General features: G+C 42.5%; 1 protein-coding gene across 1 annotated transcript in view; it reads left to right on the plus strand.

The window, feature by feature from the left end:
• LOC142737734 (ovochymase-2-like) overlaps positions 1 to 22923 on the plus strand; it is a 102849-nt gene that overhangs the window by 13175 nt on the left and 66751 nt on the right. Inside the window, exons 5-11 of the mRNA XM_075849720.1 lie at positions 663 to 798; positions 3440 to 3598; positions 10402 to 10598; positions 12855 to 13026; positions 17785 to 18021; positions 20836 to 21021; positions 21718 to 21827. Coding sequence (XP_075705835.1) covers positions 663 to 798; positions 3440 to 3598; positions 10402 to 10598; positions 12855 to 13026; positions 17785 to 18021; positions 20836 to 21021; positions 21718 to 21827 — 1197 coding nt within the window. The remainder of the gene's footprint in view (positions 1 to 662; positions 799 to 3439; positions 3599 to 10401; positions 10599 to 12854; positions 13027 to 17784; positions 18022 to 20835; positions 21022 to 21717; positions 21828 to 22923) is intronic.

Raw genomic sequence — 22923 nt, forward strand, 5'->3', positions numbered from 1 at the left:
ATACTGGTGTGTCATGCATTATAATAAAGGTTACAGCATTGTCTTGGGAATAGGGTAACCTAGAACTAAAAATAACAACTTGTCTTGGGTTCATACAGGGATATTCAATGCTGGTAATGTAAGAAATATGAATCAACCTTTGGGTCTACAAAGACGTTATTACCCAAGCATACAGAGTCCGATAGAGCCGGTACGGCAGTGCACAGAGACTTCATTTAGCTTCATACTAAGTAGTACAGCCTATGTGCTCTGCTGTACAGTCTCCGTGGACAGGGCTCTGCCTTGTGCATGAGCCCTATGTTGCATCTTTAATAGGGTTCCCCTCCTGCAGATCCACAATATGAATGATGTACAGATGTATACGTATATTTAACATTCTCCATAGGCTTCAATTGATGGATAAAAGTGGTGGACGCTGTTTTTTTTTTCAAATACATGCATATTTTATTCCATAACACACTATATAAAATACCATATAAATACAGAGATGACAGAAATGAAAACCCACTTATGTAAAATTGTCCTCCAGCTAATTGGCCAAGATTTTTAAAGGCAATTGGGCCATTGGAGTGCAGGACCTCAAAAAATGTTTATAGATCTCTATTCCTATGTATGCTACCAAAATTACTTGTTAGACGTTGATGTTTTTTTTTATTCTATAGTGGAGAATCGCAGTTGATGCTGGCCACAGAATAAAACTGTCCTTCACAAGATTTGACTTAGAAATTGCAGGACCAACTGGTTGTAATGAAGTGGTTGAAATTTATGATGGTGATGGAAAAGGATCTCCGAAGTTGGGTATGTGCCTTCTATTTTATCAATAAATATTGTCATGACTATTATCAATAGTGATAGTAATGTCATGGCAGATGATATACTACCACAGATTCATGGCCTTACTGACTGGCTGAGAGGAATCCCCGATGGGAGGGGGCTACTACATATGCTCATTAGCCCGTGGGAGGCACTGCATTTCATCCCCTCTTTAGCATTACAGGGGACTGTTTAGGCGGATCAATTACATTGAATTGTTTAACTGTATCTTACAAATATGAACATTTAAAAAGATGTTACAAATTCCCTGTGAAATTGATTAAACTAATGTATAAATAAATAAATGAATGAATGAATGAATGAATGAATGAATGAATGCAGTGAGAGAAAAAATCCCATTACTCATTCTAATTATTCATAAAAAACCTTTCAGACTCCCTAGTCCCTACTGATTTTTTTTCAGTTATGCTGTTTGCTAAGCGGTGGCCAAAAAGAGAGTGGCTCGCAAAGGACAATGGTAAATTCCCTTAGGCCCCCTTTGTGTTTGGTGATCTAACAACCAAAATAGTACCATATCTAAGTCTGGGTCTGAAGGACCGCATTGGATTCATGTGTTGCACCTGTAATAAGCACTCAAAAATGCAGTCATGCCATGTAAAACCAGTCTTGCTCTTGAGGGGAATTAAGGTGCCAATACACTTTAGATAGCTGTAAGCTAAATTCTTTGGCTGATAGCTATTCCTCATGAATTTGCCAAGTACCGTGCATGCTTATTTCAGTGGGGAGGGGGGAATAAGCCGCTGCCAGACACCTCTGGCAGTGGATTATACTGCGGGAATATAGAAATAGACATGTTGAAATTAAACATGCCGTTTTTCCCCCCAACATAAGCGCAAGACCCCTATATACATTGGCTGATCTAGCCAAAATCAGTAAGGGTTCAATCGACTATTATCTAATGTGTATGGGCACCTTTAGGCTGAGCTCACACGGGGCTGATACGCTGCATAAAAGCACGAAGTGTATCCGCCCTGACCGCCACAGGGAATTTTGGGCGAAAAACTACACCAAACAGTTTTTCGCCCCGGAATGTCCGCTGTGGAAAACTACAGCACTAGCCGGCCTGCTAGCAGGATGGCCTCCTGGGATGACGTTTCATCCCAGGAGACCGCTGCAGCCTGTGTTTGGTTGCAGCTTTGGTCACATGGGATGAAGTGTCATCACAGGAGGCCGGCCCCATGTGACCGCTGCAGCCAATCACAGGCTGTAGCGTTGGTCAAGTGGAATGAAACGTCATCCCAGGAGGCCGGCTTGAGGGAAGAAACACATCCTCCTGGTTGAGTATTAGATTTTTATTTTTTTTCACTGTGACCCCACCACAACAAAACGCAACCACCAATATTTGTTGCAAGTTTAACCTCCTCATTCAATTCAATGGGTAAAACACGCAACAAGTAAGCAGTGTTTACACAAAGACAATTGACATGCAGCGGAATAAAATTCTGCACCGCAGGTCAATTTCTGAGTGTTTTTTCCGCTCAGTATTTACGCAGCGTGTGGATGATATTTGTTTTATCTCATCCACTTTGCTGCTACTGAATTTGCTGTGGATTTTCTGCAACAAATTCTGTTGCGGAAAATCCCCAGCATTTACGCAATGTATGAACTGACCCTTTGTGTTGTTACTTAAAGGGGTTGTATTGTTTCAGCAAATTAATGTAATTTTTTGTATAATTAAGCCTTAGTAAGATCTACTTTTCATTTTCCAGTACAATTTACAAAACAAATGCTTAAATGTGGGTTATGGGCTGACACAGTTGTGATACATGAGGAGGACCAGTGCAGTGTATATTGTGTGTTGCTTGATGTCTTTGCCATTGCCAATTACAAACGGCAGACATTTCATTTACTAAACATCTCAATCTTCCTCTAGCTTTTATGCAAAATTTTACAGCATTATTTTAGCTGTAGATGAATTGAACACAATATTCATTCACTATATAAGGGGTTGTTGAGTCATAAGAAATTGATAGCTTATTCTCAGGATAGGCCATTAACATCCGATCGTGGCGGTCTGTACTCGGCTATCTCCGGTGCTCCCATAGAGAATGAATGGAGCAGCAGTGCGCATGAGCAACCTCCTGCTCAGTTCAAGGGGTACGGGACCCCTGTTCTCTCAAACGGCGGGCGTCCCATCTGTCGGATACCCACCGATCAACAAGTTACCCCTTACCATGCGCATAGTGGGTAACTTGTTGTAACCGGAATACCCCTTTAACTACATAATAGGGCAGATGAACAGGGGTTGTATGGCTAACCGCCATATTTATCAAGCCACCCTGAACTTTATCACACACTTGAAAAATGTTTGCAAGTGCTTGAAAAAAGGAGTTGTCGCACTGGCGAACCAAAACCGAAGAGTGGGGAAGAGCTGAGCAAAATAAAGCCTGGTATGTGTCAGTAGCTGTGCCGTATTACTCGGTTATGCCAGTATTGGTAAGGTTGCCAAAATATATTAATGAGAATTTATAAACTTCCCTGCACTAACATTGCACATGGTCACTGCAGTAAAATACTGCGGCTGAGGACCCATCCCCAAAACACGCTATCTCACACTTTTCCTGGATTCATGCTACACACTGTATAATGATTATTTTGTTTACAGGACAATTTTGTGGAAAAGAAATTCCAGATCCTGTGGTCGCTACCTCTAACTCAGTGTTAGTTCGCTTCAAAGTAAATCAACAGGGCGTACGAGGAGCATTCCATGCTAAATACATTGCATTTGAAGGTGTTATTCCAACAGAGAGTCCTTCTTATATTGGTAACTACAATTTTTTTTTCTATTCAGTCTTTTATTAAAGTATTACAGTAATAACAAAACATTACAGCTATCCTGCAAATGAGTCAAAGGGAGGGGAGGGGAAAATGTGTAAAATGAAAGAGAAAAGCAGTACAGAGGGAAAAGAAGGCAGGAAAAGAAGAAGTAGAAGACAGATGGAAGGGAGTATGACTGCAGGATCCGACCATACAGGGTTTGTTTATCGTCTTTTTACCATGGAGACACATAGGTCTGTTCCGGAGCTTTAGACACAAAATGATAGAGTAATTTAAATGAAGACTATTTGCAATGTTGCTTCATTTTTCATTTCAGATTCATTCATAGTATCATAGTTTGTAGGGCCGAAAAAAGAAACGTGTCCATCCAGTTTAGCCTATTATTTTGCAATATTGATCCAGAGGACGGCAAAACCCCCATGAGGCAAAAGCCAATTTTCCCAATCTTATGGAAAAATTCCTTCCTGACTCCAATATGGCAATCAGAATAAATTCCCATCCACAGCAATCTTGTAAACATAACTTGCAATATTATTATACTCAGAAAAGGCATTTAGGCCTCTCTTGAACTCTTTCAGTGAATTTACCATAGCAACTTCCTCTGGCAAACAGTTCCACAGTCTCACTGCCCTTACAGTAAATAATCCCCCTCTTTTGTGATGTAGAAACCTCCTTTCTTCTAGACGTAGAGGATGCCCCCTTGTTATAGTTACAGTCTTGTGTATAACTATATCACAAAACAGATCTCTGTATTGATCTTTGATGTACACTACTCAACATTGAAATTGCAACACCAAGAAGGAAAAGTTTTGGAATTGTGGAAATCTCAGGATCGATAGACATGTTATGATAAAATGATTAAAAAAAATGGAAACAAAATATTTCAAACATCTCGATTTATTTAGTATCGAGTATGAGTGCCACGTGCAGAAATACACACATTTACACGCCTTGGCATGCTATCAATTAGGTTATTATTGGTTGTCTGATGAATGTTATGCCTCGCTGAATGCACTTGGGCAAACATATCATCAAATTTCGCTGTTGGCAGCTCCCTTTGCAATTGCCGACCAATGACGTTCCAGATGTGCTTGATGGGAGACAAATCCGGAGAAGTTGCAGGCCATGGTAGCACGGTTAGGCCACACAGGCTGCTCACAGTAGCACGAGCAGCATGCGTTGTCCTGTTGAAAAACGGCTTCTGGGAGACTTTGGAGAAATGGCCATACCACTGTTTCCACAAACCCATGTAACGCCGAGGTCCCCCCCCCCTTGTATATAGTGTCACACAGTGCTTCCCCTCCCTTGTATATAGTGCTAAACAGCGCTCAACCCTTGTATATAGTCTCACACAGGGCTCCCTTGTATATAGTGCCACACAGCGCTTTCCCCCTTGTACATAGTGCTACACAGCGCTTCCCCCTTGTATATAGTGTCACACAGCACCCCCTTGTATATAGTGCTACACAGTGCTTCTCCCCCTTGTATATAGTGTCACCCAGCATTTCCCCCCCCTTGTATATAGTGCTACACAGAGCTCCCCCCCCTTGTATGTAGTGCTACACAGAGCTCCCCCCCCCAAAAAAAAAAAATAAAATAAAATAAAAAATATTTTACTCACCTTGCCCCGTTCCCACGACGGACGGAGTGATGCACATCCTTCTGGGCGGGATGCATGCGCAGACCAGCGTGATGCAGTGACATGATCACGCCAGCTTGCACAGGGAGTCTTCCCAGCGCCTTATAGGCTGCAGGTCTAACGTAGCCTGCAGCCTATAGTATTCATTTGTATCTGCGTCCTGAGGACGTAAATACAAGTGAATGTGGCTGTTGCTAGCACCGGTACCCCCTCTGGTGCTAGGTACGCCACCGGGCATGAGGGGGCCCATGCGGTCATGTGCCCTAATGATGATCTGCCACTGAGTGTATCTGAAATAAAGTCTAGAAGGGTCCGGCTACCGTACTGTAATGCCAGGAAGGAGGTGAAGGGAAAAAGTGAGCCCTAATCTACCCACCGCCCTGTCCCTGCCTACTTGCAACGACCCGCCCTAGGCGACGGGGTACAACTTGGCAGCGGTCCCTACGCTGTCTAAGTGCAAGGGAGTACAAACAGGGAACACGCAAGGGAAGGGGCAGTAGCCCACGGAACGCCGCGAGGAAACGGAGCGGTGAATGAGTCAGTCAGGATCAGGATGAAGTGGAGTATACCAACGAGAGCACGGAGCAGGAAGCAAGCCAGGGGCAAAGCGAAGCAGGATAAACGGAACTGAAGCAAGGCAGAAGCATGGCAGAAGCAGGCTGGAGCAAGGCAGCAGTGGGGCCAGGAATCCAAGAAGAATAACAAGCACTGAGGAAGAGAACACGGCAGGTATAAATGGACAGGGGGCGGAGCTAACTCCGACTGACCAGGCCGCGATAGGCTCTCCCACACCTGAGCCTGCCACCCTGGTTGGTGGGAGCCGGTGTCAGTCTAAGAGGTCTGGCCTCAGGTGTCGACTGATTAATCCCGGGAGTATACCCAGACGTAGTACCTGGCAGATCCTTTACACGTACATTATGCCACCCCACATCATAATCATGGGAGTAGGACTGGTGTGAGGTTCCCTTGTGAAGGCCTCTTCATTGCATTGCCCACTTAGTCTCCAGACCAATTTTCGGCTTTCATTGCGTCCGAGACAAAAGCGGGACGCGCTGAAGAGGATAGACCTCCATTCCAGCTTCCATTGCCGTCTTGCTGTGCACCATGATAGCCTTTGAGAGCAGTGGCGTGTGGTCAATGGAGCACCTGTAACTGGATGTCTGGCTTGTAGCCCATTGTCGTGTAAATGTCTACTGATGGTTTGTGTCAACACTGGTTGCCGTCCTAGGCTTGGGATGTGACATCCAATTTCATTTGCAGTACAGAATGGATCACTACACGTCATTCTTCCAATCAGACGATGCGTCCGTGCAGAGGCTCCTGCTTTCATTACCTTTCGTTGTTGTTCTCCCAACCTCCGGGACAGGCAACGTTGAACAGTTCTGACATCTCGGCTTCGACACGTAGCGATCTCCGGGTTGATAAACCAAGGTCTCTCAGTTCAAGGATTCTGTCCCTCTCAGTTTGCGACAAGTGGCGATAACTGTCACCTCGACGAACAGGAAGCATTGCACAATCATCCCACACTATTTGATCCGATTTTTGAGGTTACAAAACTTTGCTTTCAATCTGGCTTTTATCTCCCTCCCACATGCCACAGATTGGAGCTAGGTGCTTGAAAATTTCATTATTTGCAGATCTTCCTCGATTTGCATAACCTTGCGGCTTACCCTTCTTGGTGTTGCAATTTCAATGTTGTGGATTGTATTTATGCACAGTTATTAGGTCACCCCTCAGCCGTCTCTTTTCTAAACGAAATAACCCTAATTTTGATAATTTCTCTGGGTACAGCAGTCCACCCATTCCATTTGATTCCGTCAAAACAACATAAACCCATTCACAGCGGTGACAAACGGAAACCATTAGCAAAGTGTCCATCACCATTGAGATCAATGGTGATGCAAACGGAAGCTAAGGTTTCCGTTTGCCTTTCCGTTGAGGGGTTAACCCGATGGAAACCTCCGATGGAACCCCTCAATAGAAGGGCAAAGTTGATGTGAACAGGCCCTTACAGAGCATTGGCTAGACTGGATACAATTGTATCCACTTCTCAGCAGAGAGCAGAACTAGGTGTGTATGGGTTTTCAGCTACTGAATGTAAACCAGAGTATTCTCATTCACTGACCGCAAACAAACATATTAAAAATGGTGAGTAAATGAAACACAAATTAGCTCTCCTCCAGAAGAAAAAACATCTCTTTAGTGGCACCTATTGGAGATAGCTTCCCTGTAAAGTAAATGTCCAAACCATAGAAGAGCCTGGAAACATGACTCGGGATTTAAGCCAAGCCAGAGTCTTCTCCAAGAGTAAGAAAAACCCCTCTGTCAGTGGCGTAGCTATAGGGGTCGCAGCGGTCGCAATTGCGACCGGGCCCGAAGCCAGGGGGCCCGCGTCCCCCCCGCACCACATCAATAAAAAGTGACTATAGTAACTGGGGCCGCGGGCCCCTGTTACTATAGTAACTGACAGTACTTACCTTCCTAGTTCCGGAGCGCAGTGGAGGTCCTGACGTCACAGTGCTGTGCGCAGCGCATGACGTCACAACGCTATGCGCCGCACACAACATTCCAACCCTCGATAGAGTCAGGACATCAGCTGCGGCTGAAGAGGAGGGTAAGATTAATATCCCTGTCTGCTAAAGCTGATTGGCGGGGTCCGACTCCTGGGACCCCACCAATCAGCTGTTTTGAACGGGCTGCAGCGCTCGTACGAGAGCTGCTTCCCCTTCATTCCGGTCACTTGCTTACACTGTGAATCCGTGTCGGCGATTCACAGTGTGAGCGAGTAAGGGAAATGAAGGGGAAGCAGCTCTCGAGCGCTGCGGCCCCTTCTAAACAGCTGATTGGCGGGGTTCCGGGAGTCGGACCCCGACCTATCAGCTATTGATGGCCTATCCAGAGGATAGGCTATCAATGTTTAGGGACTGGACAACCTCTTTAAGCCTACGATGTAACAGGCTTAGAGGGCTCATGAGACAGGATCACAGATTGTCTAATGCTGTCTTCTGTGCCCTGTATCTAAGCCAATCACATGGTAGGCTTAGATACATGGGCCATGTGTGATGCTGTCTGCTGGGCCCTGTATCTAAGCCTACCACATGGTAGGCTTAGATACAGGGCCCCAGCAGACAGTAATCTTATACAGTATAAGATTACTGTCTGCTGGGGCCCTGTATCTAAGCATCTTACATAACCACATGGTAAGCTTAGATACAGGACCCATATGTGATACCGTCTGTTGGACCCTGTATCTAAGCCCAGAGCTAGGTACGATCCACTACCCGACCATCTGTAGTGATGGTTGGGCAATGGGGCGGCCGCAGGCTGGTATTATTAGGCTGGGAAAGGCCAGAAACTGCGCCCCCCCCCCCCCCGGTAATGCTAGCCTGCTGCTGCCTTATTGTATCTGGCTGGTCATGAAAAATGTGGGGGACCCCAAGTAAAAAAAGAAATACTAATAATAATTGGATAGAACGATGTGGGGTCCCCCCCAATTTTCAGAACCGGCCAGATACAAGACAGCAGCAGCCTAGCATTACCAGGGTGGGGAGGGCCACTGTTTTGGGCCTTCCTCAGCCTAATAATACCAGCCTGCGGCCGCCCCGGTGCCCGGCCATCACTACAGATGGTCGGGTACTGGTTCGTACTCGGCTCTTCCCAGTACCCCTCATGGCAGTGGGTACCGGGGTAATAATGGGGGTTAGTGTTAGCCTCTGCACCGGCATAACATTAAGCTCCACCTTAGTAATGGACATCGTCAATCATCCAGCAGCTATTACTAAGGTGGTAATAAAGTTTAAAAAAAATACAAGGACATAGAAAAAATATTTTATTTAAATAAAAAAACACACACAACCCGCATTAACCATTTTATTGAGAATAAAAAAGCGCTGTCATTGAGGTAGTCCTAGAACCCGACGTAGTCCAACAACTGAACCTGAAAAAAAACACAAGAAAATAATTAGTAACACATAAAAAAGCAATACAATTATTATACTTACCTTTCCTGGTCCAGCACTGGAGCCGCAATGTCAGTGAGCTGGGCCCTATATCTAATCCTATCATGTGTGATACTGTCTGCTGAGCCACTGTATCTAATCGTATCATGTGTGATACTGTCTGCTGAGCTATGTATCTAATCCTATCATGTGTGATACTGTCTACTGAGCTGTGCATCTAATCCTATCATGTGTAATACTGTCTGCTGAGCCCCTGTATCTAATCCTATCCATAGTTTATAGGGTCATAGTGCTATAGATATGCTGTCTCCTATACACACACATACACATATATATATACACACACACACACCCACACACACACACATATATATATACACACACACACATTTTTTTTTGGGGGGGACACATATGTATTGGGGCTATTTCCCCTGACGTTTTAAGTTCTTAGTGACGTCCCTGGCTGCTAGTGCTGCATTATTGGGTCACTTGGGAGACCCAGCGATGCAACTGAAAGCTGCGGGTCGTCGGCCATGAGAAGTTTGCAGGGGGGGGGGCCAATAAGAACTTTTGCATCGGGGCCCATGAGCCTTTAGCTACGCCCCTGCCCTCTGTAGACAGCTGTTTGAGCGAGAAGCTATAGACGTAGCACTCAGAGGGTGTTGGTTCTCATTGAAGAACAGAGCTGCTATCTCTTACAGGCAATGCAATGCTCCATAGTAAAAAGTTTGAAAATAAGCTATCATCCAGAAGAAGGAACACCATCTCTTTAGTGCCACCTGTTAGAGGTAGCTTCCCTGTAAGTCAATATCCAACCCATAGAAGATCCTCGAAACATGAGTAGGAATTTTAGCCAAGCCAGACTCTTCCCCAAAAGGAAGAAAAGCCTATCTATAGACAGCTGTTGTGGGGGATTTGCCCCTCGTCAGTACAGAGCAGGGTAATGGTTGGGTAAGAGGCCTTTGAAGATCTTCATTGAGAACCAGCACCACCCCAAGCGGTAGAAAGTTGTAGAATGTAAGTTATTATGCTTAAGTAACACAAAACTGGACAAGCCCTTTAACATGCCTAGTAGTATTAGTACATTTCAATGAGGGTTTGTCCAGTTTTCTATGAAATGTTAATAAATAACTTCCTGTTATCAATTATGTTGTTAAAGTATTGTGTATTCCTTTGTTTTGCTGCCTGCAGATTCCGGCTGTGGAAGTAATGCTCTGCAAAAAGGTCGCAAAGGCTTTCTTTACTCTTTGAATTACCCTGACACCTATCCACCTGATCTCCAGTGCAGCTGGAACATCTCCGTCACCCCAGGATGGCTTATCAAACTGACATTCATCAATCTTGCTATGGATGGGGATATTGGACAATGTAATGGAGACAAGCTGGATGTATCTGACAGTTTTGATATGATAGGTAAACAAAGGTCTAGCCTTACCAGTTTTCCTTATCCATTTGTGATTTTACCAGGGCAGTGGAGTCCCCTAGGTCCCTAAGGTGGCAGTGCAGATTTGCTGGTGCTGCTTTCACTATCAGCTTCTCTGCAGAATGGATGGTGACCACGTTGATCTGCACAAGAGCATGAAGCTTCAGTATCGATGCCTTTTTAAGCAGTCATCTAAACTCCTTAAGGACGCCCGAATAAAATCAGTTTTCACAAACGTAGCCAAAAAAAAACTATTCAGTAACTGGGAAATAAAATGGTGGTAGACATTTTATTAAAGGCTGGCTTCAGGGCAATACGACCTGTGCATTTGCATTGGGAGAATCAACCGCCTGTGCTAAAGGGGAGCCCCACAGTTGGGTCTCAGCCTGGCACCTGAGACTATTTATTAACATGAATCTTAAGGCTCTGTTCACATCATGTTTTGTAAACTACATACGCAAATGTATCCATAGGGCCGCAAGACTAGATGGACTACGCTATTGTATACAGAGGAATATAGTGAAAAACATACACTGCTTGGTTCCTATGGGTGACGTATGTTACTGTATGCCTGAACAGTGGCATACATTGCAGTATTTAATCGGACGTATATTTTGGGAAATCCTCCGACGTATAGCTTCAATGGAAGGCTCAAATGGGATGTGGACAAAGGCTAATATTGATTGATGTGGACAGAGCCTAATATTATTAGATTACTTTATTTATGGAGCTTTTATTTGGGCACTGTTGGTATTATTTCGTCACTGTGTATTTAATTGGGCATAGTGTGGCACTGCTACTTCAGTCTAGTCTCTCTAATAATAAATAGCTGTTCATATAACAAATTCATTTTTACATATATTTGATATCTAAATTTAGAAGTTATTGCACTTTTTTTTTAATAAAAATTGACCCATTGAGCAAATATAGAGCAAAGAATAAAAAGCAAGCACATGTAAAACATTTAGGCTGGATTCACATACAGCATTTCGGTCAGGTTTTCATGGTGTTTTTTAGCTAGATGTTTTCTGTTAGCCTATAGAAAAATATGAACTTCCCTACAAAATGGGGGGAATTTACTAAGAGTTTCTATGCCAGTCTTAAACAGAAGCCTGCTAGAGTAAGATGAGCTAAATTTATTTACAGGCGCACGACTCTTAATACATTTGTCTTATCTTTGATTGTTTGCTGCCGCAAACTGAAGACTATGCTAGCTATGAGCTGGCGTAGATATCCGCTAACATTCATGCCAAATTCTGGCGTAAATTATAGTAAATCTGTCCTCTTTGCTAATCCATGTCCACTTTTTTTAAAAATAGTGGCAGGACTGGCATAAAATGTAAAGAAATAGTGGAAATTTTTTGCACAAAGCAGCCATGTGCCGAAATGTGCTACTTTTTTTTTCTGTCAGAAAACCAGCGCAAATAACTTAACAAATCTTCTCCCAATGAGTTTTTGGTGACCTTTTTCCCCCCAAATGCAGCATGGTCTAGGTGTGGCATTTTCTAGAACATTTTCCATTTTTAGTCTTCAATTTTAACAAAATCTGCTCCAAAAACTGCAAGATTTTTTGGTGCAGATTTTTTTGGGGGGTTTTGTGTTTTTGGTGCGTTATTTAAATGTCCAAAATAAACTGTGTGTAAAAGAAGCCTTAGGGTGCGGCCACACGGTGCGGCCACGTTGCGTTTATGTTGCGTTTTTAAACTGCAGCGTCATTTTTCAATAGAAGTCAATGGTGAAATGTTTGTTATGGACAGACTGCTGCTATTATCTTACAATGTGTTTTTTGTGCAGTTAACTGCATCTTCATAATGTCCGTCCGCATGCAGTTTATGACCGCGCTGCCAAAGTTGTTGCTGAACCGTTTGCGTTTTTGCTAATAGTTCTGCAATGCCTTGTAATGAATTATATACAGGAAGCACCTAACAAACTTCAACACGGGTGAAAACTATGTCCATCAATTATTTTCTTTAAAAACGCAACAGAACTGCAGCATTATAGAGACAAAAAACTCATGCAGTTGACCGCATTCGGTTTTCAAGCGCAACAAAACCGTGTCAACGACGCACCGCGTGGCCTTACCCTAAAGAAGGTTTTCCCGTGATGGATTTTAATGACACATTTATTAGACATGTCATAAGGGTTAATGTTCTGTCTCCTGTCATTCCTCGTAATATGACACGTTATTTGTCTTTTATTATTGACCTAATGGACTACCCAGGATGTCACTTCAATCTGTTTTGTAATTTCAGGCAGTTTCTGTGGGTTTTTGAAGCCTCCAGTAATCATCAGCTCCAGCAACAAGCTTTTCCTGAAATTTTCAACAGACAAATTGCTAACTGATCGTGGTTTTGAGGTAAAATGGGAGGAGGTCCATCCCGATGATATAGAAGGTAATCATTGGTGAAGGTTGATATTAGTGCAAAAGTATGCCTTAACCACTATCTGCAAAAAAACGAGCTCTTTGATATTCTATGCTAGTTTGGCGATAAAATGGCTATTCGACTAAAAATGATGCTCTCCAGTATTTAGGCCTTGGGTTTGAACCCTATAGAACAATATCGATATGGAGTTTGTATGTTCTCTCCACATTTGCATCTATTTTCCCATACACTCTAAAGTCATGTAAGTTACTTGGCTTCATTGTAAATGTGTTTTTTGTTCACTCCTAAGAGATACAGATCATAAACCTGCAGTTTACATGAAAGATGATCATCGGTCACCAATCACATGAACGTGGAGTGTTTTTCGGGAGGATAATCTAAAAAATACCTATCCCAACTGATGTTAATTTGTTACTCCATATTCAAATATATATATAAAACCCATGTTCCACTGATCCTAAATATTTTGTCAGTAGAACCCAAACTGTGTCTCCGCATGTTCCCTTTGTTTTCCTGCTTGTTAAACCCCATATACCGAAAACCAGTACCCGCAAAAAAATTGCCACATATGTACCAGTATATATTTTCTAAAATTGAATTATGTGAACAGGGAAATCACAGATCATCTTATAAAAAAAAAGTATTTCGGAAGGTTAAGTTAGGAATTATAATAACAGTTCAGAGCAGTACTTATACGGAGACCTATTTCATGCAGGGCCTTGCCACACAGCTGTTGCTAGCAGTATAGTAAACATTTAACTTTTCTCCAACACCACATGCACAGAATGCCACAAAAGGTGACAACCTCACATTCTGAAGGTATCGGTCTTCTATTTCTGCCAAATCCCAATTTGATTTGAAAGAAGTAAATTGTTAACTTGACCTCATGCCATTTGGTAGTTTTTAAGATAGCTGCCATGGAACTGTTATTCTATTGCTGCATTGTTCAAAGTCCTGTCCAACCAAGGAAGACTTAAAAACTAACTTGACATAGCTGCTCAATATTTTAACACTTCTAACATAGTATAAGTACATATCAGATATTGGTGAGGCCATATGCACAATCAGAACTTGTTAGATGAAGCATGAATCAGGGCTGTACAGAAATAGCCATCATTCACATAGCCATCATTCACATTATCCCCTGTCTTCAATGCGGCTCACAATCTAATTTACCGATCTTAAACATACACAGGGGCCAATTTTATTTTTCAATCAGATAGTTTTTATTGAAAAAATTTCCAACATTACATTTACAACAAAAAAAGGGATCTCCCACTCCCCCCCCCTCCCATTCTGTCCGACCCAGAAAAGTAAAAAGCAACAAAGAGCAATAAAATGCACATGTTTTGCCACGCAGGACATATAGAGATATACAGCCACTAAAAATACAATAGTATAATTTACATATACACCAAAATGTACATTATCATACATAGTCATAGAGGTTTATGAATGTTGCAGGAAATCAGATAACACATATAGACATAAGCTTTCCTCCTACCATCTTTCACATGAAACTTGGGGACTAATGAAGAAGTTAGAGGTAGGTAGTGCAGTTCCCATCATCCTATCTCGTACTAGTGTGGCAGTAACCAGGAGCCCATAGTTTTTCGAAACAGGCATAGGCCTCCCTTTCAAGGAAGATAGCCTTCTCATTAATTAGTATCATAGTCACATTAGCTATAAATTCCTGTTTCGTTGGATGAGAGGGCTGTATTCAGTGTTGCGCTATCAGCTTCCGGGCCCCATATAGAAGCCGGCCAACCACTATTTTATTGTGCACATCTAAATGCAAAGCCCAATAAACAGACTTTAGGAGCTCTGGTCATTGATATGGAGAATACCTTTTCCAGGAGTTCTAATATATTAGACCAAAACATATTAAGTTGTGGTCAGACCCATAACATATGAATGAGATCAGAAGCTACAAACAGCACATCGGATCTCTAGCATCAGGTCGCACGCCAATACAGTGTAAAACTACTGGCGTCTTATACACACGGTGCAAAATATATAGCTGAGAGAGCCTGCCACTCACTCAACGATACAGTCGGAACAGCGTCCAAAATACTGGACCATTCATCCTCAGCAATATCAGGTACATCTCTATCCCATTTATGAATGGCTACAAGAGATATTTAGTCAATAAAAGCTGATATACCAATGATATAATCCCTTCAGTATTCCCAGAAGGGTCAAGAGTTTGGACAGTGGTGTCTTGTTGTATGTCTATATTCGACTGAAGAAACTGTGCTTGGTAGGAGTGTCTCAATTGCAAATAATGGTAGAGCACATTACAGTATGCGGGATGTGTAAGTCCTGAATTTGCTGAAAAAAATGAAAATCAGACTTACGAGTTGGTAAATTTTAGTAAGCCCCACAGCTTTTCAAAACTCTGAGACATCTAATGTAGAAAACTCAGGTAGGATCCTATTCCCCCAAAGGGGCATATACTTTGTACATTCAGTTATCCCCCTTAGTTGTTTAAGTTTCCCCCAAGTTTTATGAATAAGATCTAACGTTGGCAGCATAGAACTATTAAGGGAAAATCCCCCACCTTCAACAGAAAGTAAAAAAGCATCACTCTTCAGCTGATGCTGTAGCAGCATTTCTGGGGCCCCCTCAGCTTCATTTGTCCCCCATCCCTTAAAGTGCTGGCTTTGCGCCGCTAAAAAGTATATCCACAGATTTGGAGGAGCAAGGCCCCCAGATTCCTTGGGCCTCTGCAAAATCTCTAACCTCAATCTAGGATGTTTCCTTTGCCATATGAGATCCCTAAAGTGAGCATTAATCCTATAAAATCTATTTAGTGGGATCCACACAGGTGCATGGTGTAATAAGTAGAGCAACTGCGGCACAAGTACCATTTTAATAAGATTCAACTATAACAGAAAGAGACAGTTTTTACCATGCAGCTACCTTGCATTTGAACTTCTGCAATAGAGGGGATAAGTTAAGTTCTTCAAAGTCCACAGGAGCCAATTTTATAGGAAGCCAAATAACCTATTGGTGTGTTTTTATTTTTTGGGCGTGTGGGAGAAAACCAGAGTACCAGGAAGGAACCCACACAAAAATAAGGAGAACATCCGAACTCAATGCAGATGTTTATCTAAACAATTATATGGACACCTATTTTATTGTATCTAGCACATCTTGTGTTTATCTGGTGTAGGCACCACCAGAAGTTCAACTATGAAGAAAAGTGATTTTCAGGGACACTGCCCAGAACTGAGATTTAAGATTTAAATAGAAAAATTGTAAACCTTTGGGAACTATTAGCAAACCTCAATAACCTAGTGGAAAATCAATAGGTGTTTTCACAGTAGAATCTGTAAAAAGTTTTTCTAAATCCAGGTAGGTCTTAGGTTCCGAGCAGACCAAGCCTTAGAGGTGATCCTGCAGCAATAAGAAGGGACAAGCAGATTTCTATGTTTGGATTAAAGGAGCAGATGTATTTTTCATCCGATGGTGGCGCCCCTGTGATCCTGTTTTTTCAATTTAGATGTTTAATTACATAGTTCATAAGGTTGAAAAAATACACAGGTCCATCAGGTCCTACCTATAATCCTACCATGTTGACCCAGAGAAGGGCAAAAACAAACACCAGGTGGATGTCAATTGCCTCTTTAGGGTAAAAATTCCTCCCTGACTCCAAATATGGTAATCAGAATAAATCCCTGGATCAATGTTCCCTCTCCAGAATCTAGTAAGCATAACTTATATTAATATGTTATATTGGTTTTTGAAGGTCTCGCGCAATAGGTCTGTGTCACGATCTGTGGGTATGTGGACCCACTGGACCGTACCGCCATAGCGGGATAGCAGCTGGCCAAACAGTGTACCAAGTCAATGTCTATATAGTCCAAGCACAAGGACCTGTAGTAGTTCAGACAGTAGTAACGGCTAGGCTCAGATGGGACCTTGGCAGTAGACACCAGGCATGGTGTAACACAGCAGTCGTGACAAATGGCACAACACGACTCCAAATTTCTAAGGCACAGGAACAACGGTAACACGGGATACAGTTTACAGGTAGCAGGAACGGGAACACTGGGAACAGGATAACACTACGGGACTATTTGCAAGACTAACACGGGTGAACACAACAATGCTCAGGCAATGAGGAAAAGGACAGAGCCCTTTTTATAGTCCAGGGTGATCATGGGTTAATTTATTATTTTCATGTGCGGGTGCTGGCCCTTTAAGGCCGGGCACGAGTGTGCATGCGCACCCTACGGGACACAGCAGAACGTAGCGGAAGTGAGCGCTGGCGTCTCCTGGGGAGGAGATGTGGGCCAGTCTCACAGATCCGTGCCTGCGGCCGTCGGGGGTGAGTAATCCCGATGGTCCACGGCCGTGGACGCTACAGTGTGCAGGTCAGAGCAGTGGCCACGCGAACTAAATGATAAGTTAACTCACAAGTGCATCTCAGAGATGTGCCGGTTTACTGCAGAACTCTATCAAGTGAGTACGATTTCCCTTCCTCCCATTAGACAATTGTTTATCGATAAACTACGCTATGGAGCACTTTTTGTATTGCTCACCTTGTGTATAGCTGGCTGAGTCCTATCAGGCTTTTTTGGCAATTGGCAGCACGATATTATGCTTTATGTTATTATGAATTATATATCTACAACTTTAATAAGTGTATTTTAGCAAATAGTAGCTTAAAAAATATTTTTACTTTTCTTGACTGTTTATATATGTCCATTTAATGGTTTGTTTTTGCAAATTTTTCGAAAATTATTGTCTTTTGTTTCACAGAAATCCAGTCATGTGGCGGTGGCTCCACTGAAGAGACAGGAGTGATTAAATCCCCAAATTGGCCTAATAATTATGCACCTAACAGATTGTGTGTGTGGCATCTTCAAGTGCCTGAAGGGAAAAAGATTACCATCAATTTCACTCATTTTGACTTGGAAGATGTAGACATATTTAATAAGCTGTGTTATGACTATGTAGCAGTATATGAAGAAAGCTCAGTGGAAACCATTAAACATGGTACGTTATTATATTTTTAGATGGCATTAGTAAATTTGTAAGGATCATTCAATAGCCTGGTGGCTGTTATGGTTTTATAACAGATAGTTGTGTAACCTTTCTAGAAGTTATCTCATTTTTGGACATTTTAATTTTCAGTAAAGCAAGAATCAATTTAGTGGAGACATGGGTTCCACCTTTGACCATGATATTAGGAGAAGAAAGAGTTTACAATAACTTTAAATGCTATATGTAAAGATTACTCTTCTGAGCAGATAATTAGTGCTTACACTAAGGCTACGTTCACACGACCATAGTTTTTGTCAGTGTGCGATCTGTTTTTTTAACATATAGCTCCCAATGTATATATATTAAACGTAGGCTGTGATAAATGCCTAACAGTGGCATTTATTACCCATAGACTATAATGGTATCCATTGAACAGATACATCATGAACTCTCATTTCCCTGTTCATGACGTGTTTGTTAAATGGAAACCATTATAGCCTATGGGTGACGGATGCAACTGTTAGACATCCGTCACTGGCCACCATTAAATGGATACGTTGGGTGGCTCCAGTGACATAACTGTCATATATGGACAGTTAATGAAGGTTCCCAACTCAGCAGAGGCTCCCCATAATATAAGGCAACGTCAGCTCTGTGGGATTCTCTGTGATCCAAACAGAGTACCTCCCCCCCCCCCCCATTCACACAGTGGCCCTATACCCCGTGATGGCAAAACCTTCAGAGCAGCTGGAGTTCCTGACTGATATCTCAACCTGGGGTAACTATGTCACTGGAGATTCCCTGGGGTAGCCCCAGTGACGTAACTGGCAGGTGGCTATATGTGGAGACCGCTGGTGTGCAGTTCTCTGTGTGTAACCCAGGAAAGCTCCATTATACATAGGTACCCCGGGCTGCTGACAACCACAATGGCAACACCTTCAGAGCAGCCAGAGTCCCCGGCTGCTAATTTGTCCTGGGGAAGCTACGTCACTGCAGCTTCCATGGAATAATGGGTGGGTATATGTGGTAACAAATGGTGTGTGGTTCTCTGTGTGGTTCCCAGGGAATCACACGAAGCGGACATTGCCTTACATCAGGAGGAGAAAGAGTAGCCAGAGTATGCAGGCAGGGCGGCCTCTGCAGTGTCAGGAAGCTTCAGTGATAACTGTCCCCCCGGCTGGAAGAAAAATCCTAGTGTAGAACGTTATTCCATCTTTAAAAAAAAAGGTATACTAATGTATACCAGCCCTATGGAGACCAAAAGGATATTCTAAACAGTCCAAAAAATGTATATCAACATATACCTGCCTGGCAGATGCCAAAAGGACACCCTTTTTGCATCCACCAAATCCATTAGGCTCTGAGGTTACATTCAGCGAATGTATCGGTAGTGTCTCCCGGCGCACAAACGTGGTGTGAACAGCCGCTATCAGCACCACTAGCGCTCGTCTATTCAGTTTCCCAGCACGGCTCAGTGCCTGATGAAGGACACATAGACCGAAACGTTGCACTCTGCCACTGGCATTAAAAACAAAAACAAAATAAAAAATACCTTTGTTTCAAAATTGGTGTGCCGGATACTCTTTTATATAGTGGTGTGAACAGAGGCTCATATTTAAAATGCAACCAGCTAACTCCATAACGCCATTAGGGCATGTTCACACATGCCAAATTTGCTATAGACATTTCTGGGACATATATCCTAATGGGGTTTGTAAAAATCAATGAACAGCTTCATTCAGATGTAAAAAATAAATTTTCAGTCAGAAATTTCTGGAATAAATCTGCCACTTGTGAACATACTCTTAGGTTATGTGCACATGACCTATTTTCGGACGTAATTCAGGCGTTTTACGCCTCGAATTACGCCTGAAAAGACGACACCATTACGTCTGCAAACATCTGCCCACTGCTTGCAATGGGTTTTACGATGTTCTGTTCAGACGAGGTGTAATTTTACACGTCGCTGTCAAAAGACGGCGTGTAAAAATACGCCCGCGTCTAAGAAGTGCAGGACACTTCTTGGGACATTTTTGGAGCCGTTTTTCATTGACTCCAATGAAAAACAGCTCCAATTACGTCCGTAAAAGACGGCGCGAAAAACGCGAGTACTTGCAAAAACGTCTGTAATTTCAGACGTAATTTGTTAAAACGTGTGAACATACCCTTAGACTGTGTCTTGTCAAACTACTGTTACTATCTAGAAAATCTGTGTGCCATAATGTTTATGAGAGCTGTGTTCAAGTGCAGTGTTTTAAAAAAGTTTTTACTGTTTTTTTGTAGGTGTTTTTTCATAATAATGACAACAAAATAGTATCCTGACTTTTTTTAAATAAACTTTGCAAAAAATGAGGCCAAAGTGCATAAAAAACACTACGTATGAGTACATCCTAAGGGTCCTGTTACACGGCCATACATGGGCCGTGTAAACAAGTGCCGATCAACGAGACCGCTCGTTGATCGGCGCTCATTTGCTCCTTTCACAAGGATAAGTGATCGTTACCCATACATTTCTATTATGTAGGCAGCAAACTTCTGCCGACAACGATAATATTTTGTGCTGCATAAACTATACGATCAGCCGATGAACGAGCGTTTGCTTATTCATCGCTTGATCGTTGCCCTATTTACACAGGGCAATGATCGGGAACGAGCATTCTTATGAATGCTCGTTGCCCGATAATTGGAATAAGAGAGGAATAATGGAAATATTCCCAATTGTTCACTGAGCCTTAAGTCTGCTTATGATTTTATTTATTGCTTTGTGTAAGATAACTGTTGTATGAATGTTTATATGTTATATCTGTACTTTTTCAATCTTTGTAGGTCCTTTCTGTGGAACTAAACTGCCAACTAGAATCACTAGCCAGAGTAACACCCTCACAATCCGATTCTACAGTGATATTTTCACAGAGTCAAAAGGCTTTAGAGCCTACTGGACCACTAATCTCTTACAGGCACCTCCAACAGAAGCACCTCCAGCCCCCAATCCATGGGATAGTATAAAAATAGGTAACATATATTTCTTAATGTGAAATTGCTTTATTTGTATTGACTGAAAATGCTATTGGGTGAAGAACTATTTGAGCAGCATTAAGATCAATTAAACTCATGCTTGGCTATAAATCCCCAAGTAGCCGTAATCAAAATATATTCCAACATTAGCGAGACCTGCATATGCAAGACTATGAGTATTTGTAATCTAAATTTACTAAACTATTTCATATAAATTCAAACATACAAGTTTACATGACATGGTTACGTTTATTATTATTTTTATTTTCCTATCACAGAGAGATGGCATAAAATAAAGCTAGAAGCAGCAAATGTTATATAAAAAAAATTACTCGCCTATGTTGTCCCCTAGTCGATGACAATCCGTACCAGCATGTGATATCTGAAGCCAATCACTAGCCTTGGTGGTGTATGGCATGTGACACCAGCATGTACGGAACGTGACAAATCCTGAACAGTATGAGTACTAATATGTTATTATTTTGCTAAATACTATACACACAATTAGATAACCCTCATGACCCACAGTACATACGCTAGTAAGGTTTTGGTAGCAGAGAAAAAATGTGACCCAGATTCAGATTTTCTTCATGCCTGTGCTTTAGCTCCTTAGTAGTAAACCAAATAAGACAAGGAATAAGTGATATTTGTTGAATTTACAACATTTTATGTTATTTTCATTGTTGCTTTTAGAATGGCCAAACAAGTGTGGACAGCCGACATTTCCTCCCCAAATTAATTCCAGAATTGTCAATGGAGAACCTGCTATACCTCATACCTGGCCTTGGCAAGTGTCCATGCAGGTAAGATACATATGTAGCACAAGATTGGCATACACAGGGCTTGGCCCTAATAAAATGGCGGTTCACTGCATAATTCCAGGGAAGGATTAACATTAATATGCATGAGTGCAAAAGAAACAAAAAAAATGTAATGACCGACAGTAAGTGGATTTCACGCAACTAAGTGTAATCACTTTCAGCCAGTTCATAAAGATAAATATACTTTCCAACATTTATTAGAGGTAATATAAACATTGGCATTCAGCTTACTGCAAACAGGGCTTAACAGTAGCCTGTAAAAATGACAATATACAGCAATACATTAGTATTGCAGTGTATTGTACCAGCAATCTAACGATCGCTGCTTCAAGACCCCTAGGGGGACTAATAAAATGTGTAAAAAAAAGACGTTTAATAACGTTTTTATTACTGTAGTGTAAAAAATATATATATTAAAAGTTAGAAAAAAAAGTTTTTCCCATTTTTCCTCTAAAGCAGTGGCGCAACTACCGCGGTAGCAGCAATAGCGGCTGCTATGCGGCCCACGACATGAGGGGGAGCATGACACCTGCCGTCACGGGCTCCCCCATGCCCGGTTGTACCGGTACTATTGAATGCTATCTCCCTGCTCTGCCATTTACTAGGCTACAAGTCGCTCACTGGATCACGCCGGCCTATGCAAGGATCCCGTCGGCGTTGTAAAGCAGCTCCGTTCGTCGCAGGAACTAGAGGAGTGACGTTTTTTTGTTTTATTTGTTTGGGGGTTGCTATATTGTGCTATCTACAGGAGGGGGGAACGTATGGAGCTATCTAGAGGGGGAGCTGTATGGCGAAATCTACAGGGGGGCTGTATGGCGCTATCTATAAGTGGGGTGTGAAACTGTCTACAGGGGGGCTGTATGGCACTTTCTACAGGGGGCTGTTTGGCACTGTCTACAGGGGGGCTGTATGGCGTTATCTACAAGTGGGGTGTGACTCTGTCTACAGTGGGACTGTATGGTACTGTCTACAGGGAGGCTGTATTGCGCTATCTACAGGGGGGCTGTATGGCACTGTCTACAGGGTGGCTGTATGACACTGTCAACAGGGAGGCTGTATGGGACTATCTATGGGGGGG

The sequence above is a fragment of the Rhinoderma darwinii genome, chromosome 1 (genome assembly GCF_050947455.1).
Source record: "Rhinoderma darwinii isolate aRhiDar2 chromosome 1, aRhiDar2.hap1, whole genome shotgun sequence".
In the NCBI taxonomy this organism is placed as follows: Eukaryota; Metazoa; Chordata; class Amphibia; order Anura; family Rhinodermatidae; genus Rhinoderma; species Rhinoderma darwinii.